Source organism: Megascapheus bottae, chromosome 10 (genome assembly GCF_031878675.1).
Source record: "Megascapheus bottae isolate mThoBot1 chromosome 10, mThoBot2.hap1, whole genome shotgun sequence".
Lineage (NCBI taxonomy): Eukaryota > Metazoa > Chordata > Mammalia > Rodentia > Geomyidae > Megascapheus > Megascapheus bottae.
Window position 1 is genome coordinate 26,290,160 of NC_143518.1, and position 18,529 is coordinate 26,308,688.

An 18,529-nucleotide genomic window follows, 5' to 3' on the forward strand; every position below is an offset into this window, starting at 1 on the left:
AGGTTTGGGAAGTGTGAAAATCCTTTCTGTTGGGCCGTGCTTGCTCCAAGTAAATTAAACTTCTTAGATACAGAAAGGAGAGCCATATTTCCCTTTTTTCTAGATTAAAAAAATCTTGAGATTATATATTTATGTCTATGAGCCATTTTGAGATAACTTTGTATAAAGTATAAGTTAGGGCTATCTTCTATCAATCATTTGTCTGTTTGTCTGTCTATCTACCTAACCTAGTTTTCAATCAATCCATCCATAAATTTATTAAAAATAACCACAGATTCTCCAATGCATTCTTTTTATACAGTTGTCAGAAACCAATTGACCTTACATAAAAAGGTTTAATTTTGGACTCTAAGTTCTATTATATGAATCTATATTTCTGTTTGCCAATATCACTTTGTCTTGACTACTATAAGTCTTAAAATGAGATCTCTAGCTTTTTTTTTAATGCTGTCTTCACTGGCTTTCCATACAGCATATTGAATCAGATGTTCTGAGTCTACTAAAAGGATCCTGCTAGACTTTTGACTGAAATTGTACTGACCCTATTGCTTGGTTTGGAGAGAATTTACATCTTAATATGGAGGTAGTGGCAGAAGTAAAGAAGGGGTTGTGATAGTCTGGTCACAAGTAAACTGATGAAGATATTCCATTTGGCTCAGCCTGGGTCCCTTCTGTCACTCACTGGCTAGCGCTAAGGCCACATTTGGGGATCTTTCAGTTGTTATCAGACACAACTTTACTCTCCTTTTCCCTCTGTTGTGCTTCTTCCCTCCTGATTCCCACTAGCTGGTGCATGACTGTGGCTCACAGTCACAGCTTAGGGCATGCAAGAGAAGAGTGCGAGACACAGAGGTGTCACTCAGAATTGAACATTAGAGGAACAAAGTGAGCAGAAGAAAGGATGCAAGACTGATCACAGAACAGTTGGAGGAGGTGAATTCTACCAGCTGTAACAATGTCAGGTCTGCAAGAACATCGTGTTGGTGATTAGAAAGGAGGCTCTTTGTTCTGAGATGTCACCACCAGTGTGCATGGAGGAGACCAGCACAGTTGGGACATGTGGCTCCTCTCCACAGAAGGGGCTCTGGATGGGAGCTGCAGAGCTCAGATGAACAATATCTCGTCTTGTTCTCTGTTGGTCTTCTTATTTCTCCCCTGTCTCTGCTTTCAGCTGGTCAGCTCAGCATACGTTGATGGGCTGGAACAGTTGCCTATTTTTCTATGGGTGTAATTGCTTAACTCTGATTAGGTCAAGAATCTTTGAATCCCCATTCACATAATAAATACATGGAAAAATGCTTAAATGGAAATAGAGCAAACAACTCTGGACTTGGAGTTGAGCAACTAGGTTTTAATTCAGTTTTATACTTGTTAACCCCATGAGATTGGACAAGATGCTGACCTTTCAACTTCCTTCTCTCTATACAGAAAATTGTGATTTCTGCTTGGCCAATCTCACTGGGTAAAGGAAAAAAATATTTTAGTGAGATGCAATCACCATAGAAATGTAACACATGCAACCTTTAAGGTTATTCTGCACTTAGCATGATGCCTCCATTCTCTCTGGATATGGGAGAGTGAGGGAATCTAGACAGGGTGGCTGGCCCTGAGCTCACACTTAGTCCTACCTATCACCACACTTTCTGCAGGCAAGTAACTTGTAGAGCATTAATTGCTTTCTGAAATCCAGATCCCTTTTCTTAGTATAGGTGTATAGATATCTACTGTGCAGAGGTGGTACAATGTTGGTTTCTCTTGGTTCCTTATTATTTTTTTTAGCAAATTATGTTAGATGCTAGGAAATCGTGGGTGAATTAAGAAAGAAGTTTTTTTCATATATCTTTTATTGTAATTAATAGAAGGGTTACATTATATTTGTCAGATAGAAGGTGCATTGATTCATATACATTGATACCCTTTCTCATGTCTTGGTCCCCATTTCCCTTCCCCCCACCCCCCAAAAAAGAAGTTTTGAAGTCTGGTGAGGGAGACAGAAAACAAATAAGTGGATCGATCAATACATGATTATAATTGGGGCTGAGTCCTAGGAAGGAAGGAGAGCAGTCAGTGGCTATGAGGCCTTGATTAGCAAGAGCCAGAGGGTGAAGACAAGTCAGCCATGTAGAGCCAAGATCAGAACATTCTGGGTAGAAAAAGGGTGTGAGATCATAACATTCTGGATAGAGAACAGGGCATGGGAAGGTTCTGAGGCTAAGCTTGTGATTGTGGATGTATAATATGAACCTTCAATTCTTCCTGGTGAACTGTGGCATCCCATTTTCCCCCCAAAGCTGGGTAAAATAACCAATTTAACTCTTCAGTTCCTATTAGAGGATTCTTAAGTGTTCTGAGCTGGCAAAGGCATTGTCATTCTTTAAACTGAAATGCCTTTTGTCAGATACACCAGTGTGTTAGTCAGCATTCAGTTACTATAACAACTAGTTGAGTGAAATCCACTCATAAGGAGAACATGCCGATTTTTGTCTCACATTTTGGAGGTTGCAGTCCATGACCAATTGACTCTTTGGCTTTGGGCCTGCGTCCAGGTAGGCACGTGTGGCATGGCAAAGCCATTCACTTTGTGTGGAAGAGAGAAAGTGACAGGCACCCACAATTCCTTTCAAGGGTGTTGACCCAGCAATCCCAGACCTTTCGTGCTCCTTAAAGGTTTCACAATCTCCCCAAAGCACCAGGAGGCCTCAGAAGGCCATTCCAGCTCTGAGCCATTGCAAGTGGCAAGAGGTCTTCAGCTGCCATTGCTTGAATTCCTTTCACGATGAGAACATTTTATTACTCCAAAGAAGAGAGTGTTTGCCAAAGAAAATTTGTGACTTGTGAAATTGCTGAGTAAAAAATAAGCGCCAAAAAAATCTGGTCACAATTTGACAGATATATCAGCCACACTCAATAGGTAGAACAAAACCCAGCCCTTTGTTTCACAACATAAACTGAGATAAATCCTATGTGGAAAGAGAATTAAATTATGAAACATTTCTTGCTGTTTGTTTTTGTTTTTGTCTTTTTAGGGGGGCGGGCAGAAAGGGGCACAGAAATGGAGGAAGGAAGGTGAGCAAATGCAGTCAGGTATTCAATATACAGGATGTAAAAAATGAACGATGCAACTTGTGGGCAGGGGCTGCAGGAGAAAACAGCAGAAAAGTGAACAAGGACTGACTGTCAAATAATTGTACTCATTACCTGATTTGTGGAATTTAATCCCTCTGTGCAACTCCTTAATAATAACACCATTGAAATTCTGTATTTGAAAACCCCATTGTGTCTTATTCCCAGAGCCACTCTCGTTTTCAGAACTTTATCCACTTTGCTTAAATTATGGAATGATATGCCTAAGTATCTTCTACCTAGTCTCCATGGCTCCACTTCTCTATCAAAGGTAATAGTAGTAATTGTGTGTGTGTGAGTGTGTGCGCACACGTGAGTGCAAGCTTGTGCAAGTGCATGCCTCCTGAGTAGCTTGGATTACAGGCATGAGCTACCTACACCCAACTTCTATGAGACTTTTTACCTCCAATTAACCAGCAAAAAGCTGAATTAGATCTGTGGCTCAAGTGGTAATGTACTAACCTTGAGCAAAAAGCTCAGGGACAGGACAGAGGGCCTGAGTTCAAGCCCTAGAACTGGAACACACACACACACACACACACACACACACACACACACACAGAATAGTCATTATAATGTCTATGAACAAGCCTAGTGTGCTGCCAATCAAGTAAAACTACAATGCATACATATAGTACATCAGTCCATGTACCTGATAACCACCATAAACAAATATATTACTGTTTCATGTGTGCATTATCCTTTTATTATTACCACATATTTTGATTGCATAAGAAGCCAAATGAATGAGTGACCCCTATTATCTGGGTTCACACACACATTATGTAATATTTGTACAGCAACAGAATTGCTTAGCAACAAACCCCTGTAGGCCTATGCTATTATTGGGTGACAGATGACCTTATTCAAATAGAAGACATGGATGTTACGTGTAGTTCTGTGTTATTTGCTTTTGTGCCTTTGTACAATTTTTTTTTACCTTCTCCACTACCCAAGGGATATTCTCCTGCCTACCCCTCACACTTCCACCAATTCATAGCTGCCAGTTTCCTCCAGCCCTGGCTCAAAGCCTAGACCTTTCGGGACGACTTCTTTCATGAGTCCAGAGCATTGTGGCTGCTCCTTTACACAAGAGTAACAAGTCACACCCCCCTGGGTTGACCACTGCTCTACAGTCATCACCCGGATTGAGACTGCTTTTGTGCACCTGCTGTATGGAAGGCTCTCTGCTGTGTGCTGTGGGAGTGGCCAGAGAAGGCTGTACAGAGGTGAGATTCAGGGTTTTGAAGGCTGTTCTTTAATAAAAGAGTGGAAAAGAGGGGGTCTCACATTATAAATGACAGTGAAGAAGATCCATTCCTCTCTTCTTGTTACTGGCTATCTAGTCTTTTTTTTTTTAACTTTGGTGCCAGACCTGGGACATGAAATCAGGGCCTTGGCACTGTCCTTGAGATTTTTAGCTCAGACTAACGCTCTGCCACTTGAGTTCCATTTCTGGCTTTGTGTGTGTGTGTGTGTGTGTTGGGGGGAGAGGTGGTAGTTAATTAGAATAAGTCTCATAGACTTTTCTGCCCCGGCTGGCTTCAAACCACAATCCTCAGACCACAGCCTCTGAGTAGCTAGGATTCCAGGTGTGAGCCATTGGCTCTTGAGAAGAACAATTGCTTTGGAAATCCATTTCCTTCTATATAACACAGAAATAGATCTCTAGTATAGAGAGGTTATGAAGATCAATGGAAAAGCCCTATATATTAGTTAGAACTCACTTTGTGGCCAGTGATATTAGTAATGTTAATTATGTTACAACATCCAACATGTTCAGTGGCCAGAAGGAAAAGCTGGCCCCCCTCCTTTCTCCCTATCACTAGTTCTTTCATCTTGATCTTTCCGCCATCTTGCTCTCTGAAGAAGGGAAATCCATTCCATTTCAAATCCATTTGAGTTCCCTTCTACAGATACATTTGGTTCATTATTCTGGAAACTGTAGATTGCTCAGTGATTAGCTAATTTGCTAAGAGAGGGCAGGGCTGTATTGTTTCTGTCACCTGTGCATGGACTTCAGCATTGAAATCTGTATCTTTGTCAGTGGCTTTTCTGCCTGAAAGGGCCATTTTCTTAGCCTGGTGAGTCCAGTAAGAATCACTGAGATTTACTTTAGGAAGCTTCCTGGCCTGTTTACATTAGGGATTGCTTCTCCATTGCTTGATTATTCCACTGTACCAGGCCTGCTTGGCTCAGTCCTTTAAGACTAACACATAGCCATCTCTCATTATAAAATTGTTAAATGAAGAGTGAGCATTCTCTTATTTTTTTTTCCCAGTCCTATCTCTTTTTCTCCAGTAACCACCATTTCTTCTCTTTTGCTTGGATTCATTTATGGCCTTTTAATTACAAACAGAGCTCCTGCTCCTGTTGACTGACCATCAGCCATATTCCAGGTCTCAATAGTAACAGCAGTAGTTTACATTTCCTGGTCACTTACACTGTCTTATGGGATCTGAAAAGCACTTTATTTACATAAATGCCTTTGAACGTTTCCTTGTTGCTGGTTTTTCTTCTAGGACTAACTTTGATTGTGGGGGTGGAGGGTTGTAGCAGGGCAGGAAGAGACTATTCTGTTATAGTTCCACCTTAAGAAAGCCTCTAGTGAAGTACAAGGTAGGAGAAATTGCTACATAAAGAGTACCTTTATAGTTTAATGATATGTTTGTTTTCTCCTTACGCAAGGTTTAAAGGACTGTGCTTCAGATATATTTAAGCCAGATAAACATGTTGGGATGGACTTTTGTATTAAAGTTCAGGAAGTCTTCAAAGAATTTTAAAGGAAAGTTTCACTGGTTTTCTTTTTTTTAAATTTTTTATTGTAATTAATAGAAGGGTTACATTATAATCACCAGACTTCACTGGTTTTCTAAAATAAGATAGACCAGCAAGGAGAAAATGAGTCATGGGAATTCACCTTTCAGTGAACCTAGGGCCAGGAAGAATAGCTTTTCTTCAAGGTCACTGGGGACTATGACAAGAGCTACTTTACACAGCTGCAGGTGAGGCCTGCTTGGAGGCTGAATGCGGTGGAGGGAATGGCTTTCTGAGGCTCTGTGGTTCAGACCTCAGGCATAGAGCTTACCTGTCCCACACTTTGGTCAGCTTACTTGATTTCCTGAAGGCTCTCATTTTCCTTATCCATAAAGTGAGTAGAGGTTAAGGTGTTAAATTTTGCAAATAAAAATACAAGGTGTTAAGAACTGGAGGTGTGATCCAAGTACTGAAATGTTAGCTGTGAGCCAAAAAAAAAAAAAAAAAAAAAAAAAAAAAAGCTGAGCAAGGGTGTGAGGCCTTGTGTTCAAGCCCCAGTAACAACACAAAAACACGCAAGCAAAATGACAGGATGCCAGTTAAATCTGAGCTTCAGACAATCATTTGTTTTCTGCATAAATATGCTCCATGAAATGTTTATGTCTTATGCAATAAGTATGTTCTGAACATTACATGGATGTGTATTAAGCATCCATTCTTCATGGTAAACATTTAGATTCACCGCGTATCTGAAATCCCAATTTAACATTTTGCCTCTGTGTTCTAGTTAGATGGTGTGTGTGTGTGTGTGTGTGTGTGTGTGTGTGTGTGTGTGTGTGTGACATGGGAGTGTTATGAAGATAAAATTATACCACACTTAAATCTTATCAGTGGTATAAATCCTACACCAATGGACTCTAATACTCAATAGTCATAAAGATCTTTAACTGGTAATTTGCCACACAAGGAGCCCTTGGAGGAGAAGTTTCTGACTCTAAGCAGAAGATGAATTATAATCAAAATCTGGGATGAGAAAGGATGATAATTAGTAGATCAATTATATAGTTATTTCACTACTTGGGTGGAGTTTCCTCTAAGAGTTTGTTTCCTAAGATATCATCTTTGAATTATATTTAATTTATGTTACTTAATAGAGCTGATTGTAGTTACAGGTGTTGTTTTGAAACTGAGGGAGAACATATTTAACAATTTCTAAACCAGATGTTAGTGCCTTCTAGCAGTGAAAAGTGCTATACTGACACCTAGTGTCTGTGAGCTATAACTGCAATGTACCTCAGCACACTTCTACAAGAAAGAATAAAGATGACTTTTCCCTCAAGCTTGAAGGCCTGAACATTTGCAGCTGGTTAAAGAAGGTGGAGTGGGGGAATGGTGCAGTCCATCTCTTTCTTCTGTACTATGGGTTTCTTAATCTAAAGAAGAGAGATTGGAGTGGGGGAAGTTCAGGCAGGGAAAAGTATTAAGCATTGTGGAGATGTGTCTGTAAAAAGCCAATTCAAAGGATGTCTTAATGGCTAAGAGTAGCTAGAAAATCCATGGTGTTGTTTATCTTTCATGCCATGTACTAGGAAATCCAGAGTGGAGTTGGAAGAACAAAGAAAAAAAGAAAATGAAGCGATGGGGCTGGGTGTGGGTGTGGGTGGGATTCTTATTTACATCTTGGTGCCTGCTTTCAAACTAAACATGTGTTAGTTTTAGTTTAGAATGCATCCCTGTGTCACGAGACAAAAATCAGGGAGGTGGGAAGAAAGAACAGAGACCCTAACAAAGAACAGTCAACCAGAATCTCAGTTAGATCTCTGCTTTTTATTTATTTATTTATTTATTTATTTTGCTTACATGTGAACAAGCTAGGTGAGGGTCAGGGAGAGGTGGCTGGAGGCTGTAGCTCTGTGATAAAGTATCTCTCTAGTATGTGCAAGTCTAGATATGCTTCCTGATGCATTTACAGTCCTCCCTCCACAGGAAGCATAAATCCAGGGTAACATTTTCAATCAAATTAATACAGCAAAATGCCAAGTCCATCACAGCAGCAGATTGAACTGAGCATGGTGCTGAGCTCCTGGCCTTGACCTAAGCAAGAAGAGCTGCTTCAGTCTGTTTTCTGCTTTCTCAGTGGGACTTCCCAGCTCTGCCAAGGGAGCAGGGGAAGGGCCCTGGCTTCACCAGTGTCTCTTAGTTTCCATCTTCTCTCCTCGCAGCCTCTCAACTTCTCTCTTGTCTTCCACAGCATGTTAAATGTTGGAGTGCTTCCCGGGGTGTCCCCTGTGATCTCTGGGGCATTGGGGTCCCTCTTAGTAGATGAGGGCCTTAGAGCAGGGCTGACTTGTCCCAGACCCTCGCACACTTGTATGAAAGCTGCAGGCTCCTGATGTGAGCCCGGGTCTTTTCATGGCAAGATGATGAGATTTGCTTCATGTTTTTCGCTTCTCTTGCTCTCTGCTTTCAATTTCTGGTTCCATTTCAGACCATAGGACTTTCTTGAGTTTATTTTTCTTATGTGTGTAAACATTTTCTAGATGCCTGCAGGTGGAACATTCTCCAAATCAAACGCTGTCAGAGTCATTATAGCTCTGTGCTCTGAAAACAGCCTCTGCTGCCAGTAGGCTATGGCCATTGGTGCTGGACCTTGTGATTGCTTATCAGGAAAACCTGACTCAGTGCATTTACATACTGGATGGCGCCCCAAAAGCCCCAAACCAGGGGATTTCACGGTGATAAGAAGAATGCTTCTCTGCGCCCAGGGAATGCACTGTATTTTTCTTGAAGGCTCGGAGTACCACTTCAGAACCCCATCCCTCCCTCACCAAGTGAGGCCTCTTCCTCCAGGGGGAGGGCCAGATGCAGGCAGACAGTCTGGAGAACATCCCAGTAACAGTGGCTCTGTTGCCTGCCCGCTGTGGATGGTAGCTCTGGGAATTTCTAGATGATCAGGCCTTTCACACATACAGAGTTGGATGCTTGGGAAAGCAATGGGTACTAGCACAGGTGCTCTGGGGACTCAAAAGAGGGGCCCTCACTCCACTTTGGGGTGTCCAGGGAACTTTTAAGGACGAGGAAGAAGTAAGAAAATGATGGAGTTTGTAGCTTTCTTATTGAAAATGGACATGGTGTGTGTGTGTGTGTGTGTGTGTGTGTGTGTGTGTGTGTGTGTAAGACAGACAGACAGATAAAGAGACACAGACACATACAGAGAGAGAGAGAGAGAGAGAGAGAGAGAGAGAGAGAGAGAGAGAGAGACAGACAGACAGACAGACAGACAGACAGACAGAGACAGAGAGACAGACAGAGAGAGACAGAGAGACAGAGACAGAGAGACAGAGACAGAGACAGAAAACCACTTTTGCTTCATGTTTTTTCCAACTTGGTTTTCTAAGTTTTGGTCTTGGGTTTTGATGTGTTATAACTTTGGTATCTAACTTCTACATATTTTTCCAAATGGTTGATAAAGATGTTCTGCTAAACAAAACCACTTTCCCCAAAGAATTACATAACCAGCCAGGCACCAGTGGCTCGTGCTACTCAAGGGACAAAGATCTGAGACTCCCGATTCAAAGACAGCCTGGGCAGAAAAGCCCATGGGGCTCGTATCTTCAATTAGCTATCAAAACAGCTGGAAGTGGAGCTGTGGCTCTTCTGGTAGAGTGCTAGCCTTGGACAAAAAGCTAAAAGACAGTCCCCAGGGCAAGGGCTTCCATTTGGGACTTCATACAAGCCTTCCACCCAACAACCTCATGAAGTAGGTGTTTCAAGATTTACGCTTTGAAGATAAGGATCAAAGATTATCACTTGCTGAAGTCACACAACTCATAGTGGGCAGAGCATGACCCCAAACCGAGGTCTCCTGACTTTGTTTGGTGCTTATGAAAAATGCTCAGTATTATTTCTTGAGCCCATTTGGCCACAGACACTTTCATAAGGGTCTTATGTAGTCCAGTCCTGTCTCAGCCTCCCAGGCATAGTCAGGTCTACAAGACCTGAGTTCAAGTCCCAGGACTGGCAAAAAACAAGCAAAAAGAAAATGCACGCTTAGGAAATTTACCTTCTACCAAGACTCTATTGTGTTTGAAAGATAACATTTGCCACAGAATGAAGTGGAATGAGATGAAATGGTGTTTTTGCTGGAATGGCAGTAAAAACAATGGTTATGAGGACAAGGATGGTTGTTAGGTGCTGTTGGAACCTGCAGGGAATGCCTTATCCACTGCACATGAACCCAATTACTTCTTTGGTATCCTTCCCTTCTCCTGACTGTCCATTTCCCTCTCATTCCTTTGTAGTGCCAGCCTGTCGCAGCAATAATGGTCTCCCTTTAGCTGGGGCTGGGACTTGCTCTGTTGTACTCTGCTGCATACCCAGACCAGCCCAGGGACCTGTCCGCTACAAATTTGGACTATGTCCTAAGTTCTAGTATAGGCCAGGCCTCTGTCAGCAGTTAAGCAGACCACCTAAAGAAGTGCTGCTGGCGCTGTCTGACTGCCAGGTCTACATCTGTTCAGAGTGCTGCATCTCTCTGAGCATCTCATCAGTACACCACCACCTACAAGATACCTAAGTCAGCTACCCCTCCATGGACATTAATTTGGACGGATCCTTGAAGGAGCCAGTCTTTGAGTATGGTTGGTTTCCTACATGCTGGGCTTCTTCCTGTTTTGTTAGTGAAGGGTTCCGATGTACTGGAAATTGAATTAGTGACATTACTTTTCTCCCATGCTCTAGTTTTTTTTTTTAACAAATCATTTTTCTTTCCAAATTTTAGCAAGTCCGTAAATGAATGTGTTTAGACATAATACACTATAAGCAAAACAAATGAATAAACAAAATCAAGCACCCAGCTCAGCTCCTTAATACTTCTAAGAAGGACCATTTTCATTCTATTCAATAAACAAAAAGAAAATATCCCCCACCCCACATACATACCTTCTCACACTGTACCTGTGAGGGAGCCATGATTTTTCTCTTATCAGAAAGGCCTAACCTTTCACACAATGAATAGCAAATCCAGCTCAGAACGATCCTTTTGTAAGTGTCCTTCTGTCAAACGTTCCCCAGGGATCCCAGAACCCGTGGGATCATCAAAGTTGGTACCCTTTGCTCCTGGCATGACAAATTAGAATGGTTCTAGTTGAAGCTGACATATATAATGTTAGGCATCCTTTTGTTTTTTTCTTACCTTTATCTTTGTGTCCTTCTCCCCCCACCCTGCCCCATTACCTTTATCTTTTTGTTTTTTTTCCCTTAACTTTATCTTTCTCTTCTGGTCACTGTGACAAAATGTATTGCACCAACAGGCAACCTAAAAGGAGACAAATTTCAGAGGTTTCAGTCCACAGTTTTTGAGCTGAGTGAGAAAGTGTCATGATAGTGGAACCATCATGGCTGCTCACCTCATGGTGGACAGGAAGTGGAGACGGAATACAGGAAGGAACGAGACACCACTCCAGTGAACTGCTTCCTCCAACCAACCTTGCCTCCTGGTTCTAACTACCTCCCAACAATGCCATCCTATTATGACTCGATCAGGGGTTTTTATTCCGTTGATTAGATCAGAGCTGTCAGGATATAATAACTTCCTCCCCACGCTCCAAAATATATGAGTCAGTGGGGGACATTTCATATTCAACCCTAATGACCTCCTTCTGCTTCTAGTGTGATCTACCCGCTACTCTGCATCGGCCTCTGCTGCTTGTTTTTCAGTCTTTTCACTATAACTAGTCCATGGGGCTCTTTATTCTTAACTAGCATCCTATCTACTCATTTGCCTTTTTCTTTCTTTCTTCCATGGATCTGGTACTAGGGCTTGCACACAAGGCCTGGGATACTGGGATACTGTCTCTGAAATTTTTCTCTCAAAGCTAGTGCTGTAGCACTTGAACCATACCTCCATCTCTGGCTTTTTGCTTGCTATCTTATCTGAGATAAGAATCTCATCGATTTTCCTGCCTCTTTTGTCTTTGAATCTTGATCCTCAGATCTCAGAATCCTGAATAGCTAGGATTATAGGCATTAGCCACCTATGCTTGGCTCACTTGTCAAGTGGGTAGAGGCTACCAATAACCTGGTTTAGCAGGTTATTGCTAAAAACTGGATTCAGCATAACAGGGGGGAAGCCTCATTAAGAAAAGGATTTAAAAGACATGGACTTGTCTGGTCAAGAAGGAAGTCTTTGTCAGTACTATGAAGTAAAGTGAGAGTTCAAACTTGAACACAGGACCAAGAGCGATAAAGAGGCATTGAGGGACAGCAGTGGAAACAGAGTTCAAAGAGCAGACAGCGAGCATCTCTGGGCAGTCCCTGCTTCTGGCTCAGCTCTCACTGATTTGGGCAGCTCCACCGGATTCACTGCATTTTCATATCCTTCTTAGAAATTGTGACAATGAATAATTCTCTTCTATTGTTTTTCACGTTTGAACTTCTAGGGATGATTGATTTTTTTTTTCCATGGAGATGTACAGACTCCCTTTAGACCTTGAATGAGGATTTTGACTTCATGTTTCTCTTGTTCAGTATTGAGACAAGACCTGTTACAGATTACATTGTGCTTACCATTCATATACATACATGTCCTAACTGAATTTGGAGTCAGGGATTCTAAGAAGGCATTAAAGGTCAAAGGAGGTGGAAAGGACAAGGTCACAGTCCAGTAGGACTAGTGTCCTTGTAAGAGGAAGAAACATCAGAGAGATCATGTAAAGACACAAAGAAAAGGCAGCTATTTGTAAGCCAGTTAAGTAGCCTTCCCACGAATTGAATTCTCTGGCCTTGACTCCAGAAATATAAGAAAGCACATTTCTATTGTTTAATCCTTTTAATGTATGGTACTTCTTTTTTTTTTTTAAATCAGTTGTGGGCTTGGACTTAAGGCACTGTCCTTGAGCTCTATCACTTCGAGCCACAGCACCACTTCTGGTTTCCCGGTGGTTACTTGGAGATAAGAACCTTATGGGCTTTCCTGCTTGGGCTGGCTTTGAGCTGCCATCCTCAGATTTCAGCCTCCTGAGTAGCTAGGATTACAGGTGGAATTCAGCAGCACCTGGCTGGGCTGTCCAAGCTGACTAACAAAACACTTGTGGAGTTATCATGAAAATGTAATACGCTGTTACAGTAGTATTCTCATGTTTTTGATGTTTGTGATCTTAGTTACCTATGAGCTGAAGTCCAAAAATACTAAATGGAAGATTCCAGAAATAAACAACTAGTAAGTTTTACACTGTGTGGTCTTCTGAGAAGTATGATGAACTCTCACAAATGCCTGCACCACCATCCAGACCAGCACGTTCACTGTCTGCTGCTAAGTCACTCAGGGCCATTGTGGTTATCTGAGGGTATCACCATGTTTGCATTTACTTAATGTAAACTCAATTTTACTTCATGTCTCAAAGCTCAGGAGCAATGGTGTTGGCAATTGGAAGATGACAAAAAAAACATAAAGTGCTGCTTTGTTGTTGTTAGTACTGGAGTTTGAATTCTCAATAAGTGAGATCAGCTTGCTTAGGTTGCTTGCTTGGCCTGACACTACCACTTGAGCCATGCTTTCATTATGGCTTTTTGCTTGTTAATTTCAGAGATAGGGTCATGAGGACTTTTCTGCTCATGCTGGCTTCAAACCTTGATCCTCTGGAGCTCAGCCTCCCAGGAAGCTAAGATGACAGGCATGAGCCACTGTTTGCTGGTCGTCAAGATCTTCTTGAAGTGAAAGCTCCTCTTGGTCTGTATATACAGGGAAAGAATCCTATAGTGTACATAGAACTAGGTATTAATTACCGCTTCAGGCATCTACTGGAAGGTAGCATTCGTGGAGGACTTCATAATAATTCACACATAACACTTAGCTCCTTTCCTGTTCTTCTGTCCTGTGATTTGTATGGCAACACAGGACTTTTTGCCTCCAGCCATCTTCCTGTAACATCATGATGATGCAGGAAATTCATACTGTAGTCATTCCTTTGGATTTAGACTTTATTTCTCCATGGTACAGGAAATAGAATCTTCAAGTAGCATAAACCCAATGTGGAACTATATTTGAGTTAGTCTGCTTTTTGTCATTGTAACAAATACTTGAGTTAATTAACTTAGAAAGAGAAAAGGTTAATTTTTGCCCACAGGTTTATTCCCATGGTTGGGGAGACCCATTGGTTCTGAGCCTTGGCAAGGCAGCATATGTGGGTGGGGAGAGCATGGTGGGGAAAGCTGTGCATCTCATAGTGGCCAGGAAGACAGAAGAAGAAGGAGCAGGAAAAGAAGGAGGAGGAGGAGGAGAAAAAAAGAAGAAGAAGAAGAAGAAGAAGAAGAAGAAGAAGAAGAAGAAGAAAAGGAGGAGGAAGAAGGGGAGAAAGAGAAGGAGAAGGAGGAGGAGGAGGAGGAAGAAAGGAGAGGAGGAGTCAGAGGAGCAGAGATAGAATTGAGATTGGGAAGAGAGAGAGAGAGAAAGAGAGAAAGAGAGGGAGGGAGGGAGAGAGAGAGAAAGAGAGAGAGAGAGAAAGAGAGAGAGAGAGAAAGAGAGAGAGAAAGAGAGAGAGAGAGAGAGAGAGAGAGAGAGAGAGAGAGAGAGAGAGAGAGAGAGAGAGAGAGAGAGAGAGAGAGAGGAGATGATGTCCATTGTCCCCTTCCAGGGCACATCCCAGTCACCTAAGTCCCTGTGCCTTCAAGTTTTCACCATCTCCCAAATTGCTCCAAGCTGACACCAAGCTTTTATAACCCAAGCCTTCAGAGAAAACTCATTTTCCAAACAATATCCATGCTATTCACAAGTGAGGGTTCCTGGTTTCAGGCAGTGTAAATGAGCTCCGGCTGTTTTGGATTTGAAATGAAAGAAGAACTATTGGAAACAGAATAAGAAGGCATAGGAGCTGGGCTTGAAGACTCAAAACTGGGTACAAAACAAAGGGCCAGATCTGGTAAGATGGTGTGTGAGGCTTACAGAACCATGTTGTTGGTCATGATTCGTTCTTCACGCTGCTGACTGTATGTCTCTGTATTTACATCCCATGAAAAATGTGCCTGACTGAGGTCCCTGCAACTGGAACATTCTTAGCTCCTTGGAGGGGTCTACATCACTCACATGTGTCCTGCTGCAAGGAAAAAGAGAACATCAGCTTTGACATTTTCAGCATCAAGAGTGGTTGGCGATTCTGTCTCTTGTTACGATGGTTAGGGTGGGGCACTTCCCCAGATGATTGACAGGAGGTTGCCAGGTGGCTAAGAAGGACAAGTTCCCGGATAGATAAAGGGGAATCTTGTGCAGGGGAAGTGGAACTTGTGAACTAGAAATTGGAAAGCCAGCAACTGACTAGAACCACATCTCTTGTACACAGTATCTCTGTCTTTCTCACTGTCCTGGGTTTCTGCTTGCTAAAAATAGGAGCCTTCTTGGTGCTGGCTGTTGGAAGTCAGTGATTTATCTACACTTCTTTTCCAAACACATCTCAGTTCCCTTTGAGGGCCTCTCCTCAGTGCATTCTTAGTTTGGGTGGATCTCTCTCTCTCTCTCTCTCTCTCATTAGTGATGGACCATAAAGTTCACACCCAAGCTGATCAGTACATTGTATTCCTTTGGTTGCAGAGGTGAGTAGTAATCCAAGACATTTGTGACTTGTTCTCTCTTTTTTTTAAAAAAAATAATTAATTAATTTTTTATTGTTGGGGTAATATATAGAGGTGTTGCAGTTACCTTCAGTAGGTAGTGGGTGCATTACTTCTCACACATTGATACCCCTTCTCATGTTTTTGTCCCCATTTCCCCTCCCTATCCCCTCCCAATCATCTTGCTTTTCCTTCTTCCCTTTCCTATTTCTAATAAACTAATAAACATATATATATATATAATATACCAGGTAACAAAGTCAGACACTATAACAATATGAGATTAACCAAAGGGCAACAAAAAAGAGAAAAATAATATAGTGAGCTTTATCTTGTGTAATTGTTCTTAATGTTCTTAATATTACATCTGTGAAGATTCTTTTTGCATTTTATGTACTATTTGCTCATTCCTTTTCATGCCTGTATAATATTTCACCATTTGATTTATACCACCAATTTGTTTATTCATCCACTGTCTCCAAGGTTTGAGGTTATTAAACTATGCTCTGTATAGTATGGTATGTATTTTGGTGGATATAAGCACTCTATATTTTTTGGTCGGGTGGGGGGTATACTAAGAGTAGAACTTTTGGGGTCATAGAAGAACAAAAGCCTATATAAGTTTAGTAGGTATTTCCAAGAAGTCTCTGTAATGATTATGCCAATCTACATACTTATAAGCATGGAACTTGTACTTATTTATCTGAGACATATTTTACTCTGTACCTTTTCTTTTATCTATTGTAGTAAGCCTCTTCAGTTTTAGCTAAGTTCATCAAATATCATGGTGTCAAATTGTGGTTTTATTTTGTATTTGTCTGATGATGAATGGTGCTGAACACTTTAAATATGCTCATTGGCCATTTAGATATCTGATTTTGTCTAGCAACTATTCCAGCTTTGCCCATTTCAAAAACAAACAAACAAACAAAACCCAAACTCAAAACCAAAACAAAATTAAAACTAAATTCCAGAGATCATTTTCTTAGTAACTTGAAGAAATTCTTCATGAGTCCTTTGTAACACAAATTGCCAATATACTCCCCTAGACCTAGTTTGTATTTTGGCTGTCTTAACAGTGCATTTTGAGACCATACGTACAATGTGTTAATGTTTACTGTGGTTAGTGTTTTCCCTTGGTTCACATTCTGCCTTTGAAATACCTTTTCTACTGGGGTTTGCACTCAGGACTTTGCACTAGCTGAGGCCCAACCCTTCATGCCTTTTCAGGAAGTATCTGGTACTTGTGTTCTGACCAGCTTTAGCCTATGACCTTTTTACCTGTCTCTTGCGTAGCTAGGATTACAGGCACATACTACCCTTGTGGCTTTTTGTGGGTGTGTGTGCTATATAGGACCTCACTATATGTTTTGGGTGAGGGATGTACTCTGAAATCCTTCTAAGCTCTGCCTCCTGAGTAGCTGTGATTACAGCCATTAATCACCATGTCCAGCCCTATTCATGTGATCTGTGCTCACTCGGAGCGCCTGAGCTGTTCATGATTCTTAGGGAGGTAGAGGAAAAGAGTTTCTCTTCTTTTTTTGTTTTCACTGCCTTTGCGGTTATAAGGTGGTAGAGATGAGGCAGAAATGGAGGCAGAAAGCAGGAGGACTTGTGAGGAAGGCCTTGGGGTGGGGCACTTCGACTCTCTCTCTCTCTCTCTCTCTCTCTCTCTCTCTCTCTCTCTCTCTCTCTCTCTCTCTCTCTCTCTCTCTCTCTCTCCCTCTCTCTTTCTCTTTTCTGCCAGTCCTGGGGCTTCAACTCAGGGCCTAGGCAATGTCCTTGAGCTTTCTCAAGACTAGCACTCTACCACTTAAGCCACAGCACCACTTTCGGGTTTCTGTGTATGTGGTACTAAGGAATCAAACCCAGGGCTTCATGCATGCTAGGTGAGTACTCTATCAGTGGGCTATATACTCCAGGTCCTGGTAGGGGCACTTTCATAGCACTGTCAACCATGGTTTGGAGATCACTCTGTGAAAAGATTCATTCCAGATCAAGTGTTTAATCAAGGGCTCATTCTTATGGATCTATTTTAAAAAACTTCAGGGATTATTATTATCATTATTATATTGTCAGTCCTGGAGCTTGAACTCAGGGCCCCCCTAGTGCTCTGCCACTTGAGCCACAGCACCACTTCTGGCTTTTTTTGTGTATGTGCTTCTGAGGAATTGAACCCAGGGCTTTGTGCATGCGAGGCAGGTACTCTACCACTAGGCCACACTCAAAGCTCAAATTTTAGAAATGATTAAGAAACATCTCGTTATAGTCCAGGTTAGAAAACTGCTGTGCTGTCATGATAAACAATTTTCCCATTGACAGGAAGATGGGCAGGGGGGAGGGGGAGGGGGAGAACCACAGCTAAACTTGTCTCTCTGAGATCCAACCCTTTGACCTTCCACCAGCCACCAACCAGTCTGAGGAGCCCTGGGGAGGGTGACATTGCTTCACTTCTGGCTGAAGGTAGATGAAGTCTGGCTCATCTGGGTGGAGGCTGGCCACTCTCCCTTGGACTCTGGGCAGAGTGACATCCCCTGATCTATAGTGACAAAGGCTGCAGGAAGCCCAAGTATCAGCAGGGGGAAATCTGAGGGACTCTCCTAGTCATTCCTGTCAAAGGAAGAAATCTTAGAGGCCTTTGTGAAGGAAAAAGCCACACATAAGGTCCAGTCCAGATTGGGCATGTGTCTTGCTAGTAGGGCAACCACCTTTTGTTCCCCCCTCACCTCTGAAGACTTGGAGTCAATCCCAGCAGATATTCAAAGCTGAATGCACATAGGTTCTAGCAAATCCTGGACCAGGGCTCAGATGGGAAGTGGTAGAAATTGGGATGAAAGACCAGTCACCAGTGACACAGTGAGACTGACTCTGAGGGCTCTGCGGATCTGTTTTTGTTGTTGTTTGTCAGTTGTGGAGTTTGAACTCAGGACCTGGGCTCTGTCCCTGAGTCTTGTGCTCAAGGCTAGCACTCTACCACTTTGAGCCACAGCTCTACTTCTGGTTTTCTGGTGGCTAATTGGAGATAAGTCTCAGGGACTGGCCAGGT

General features: G+C 42.2%; 1 protein-coding gene across 3 annotated transcripts in view; it reads left to right on the forward strand.

Annotated features, from left to right (window-relative positions):
- Positions 1–4,052: 4,052 nt before the first annotated feature.
- Tnfsf4 (TNF superfamily member 4) overlaps positions 4,053–18,529 on the forward strand; it is a 95,913-nt gene continuing 81,436 nt past the window's right edge. For all 3 annotated transcript variants that reach the window (XM_090339774.1, XM_090339773.1, XM_090339775.1), the window contains exon 1: positions 4,053–4,352. Coding sequence is in view for 2 of the 3 variants with exons in the window: in XM_090339773.1 (XP_090195899.1) it covers positions 4,299–4,352 (54 nt within the window). In the remaining variant the exon portion in view is untranslated. The remainder of the gene's footprint in view (positions 4,353–18,529) is intronic.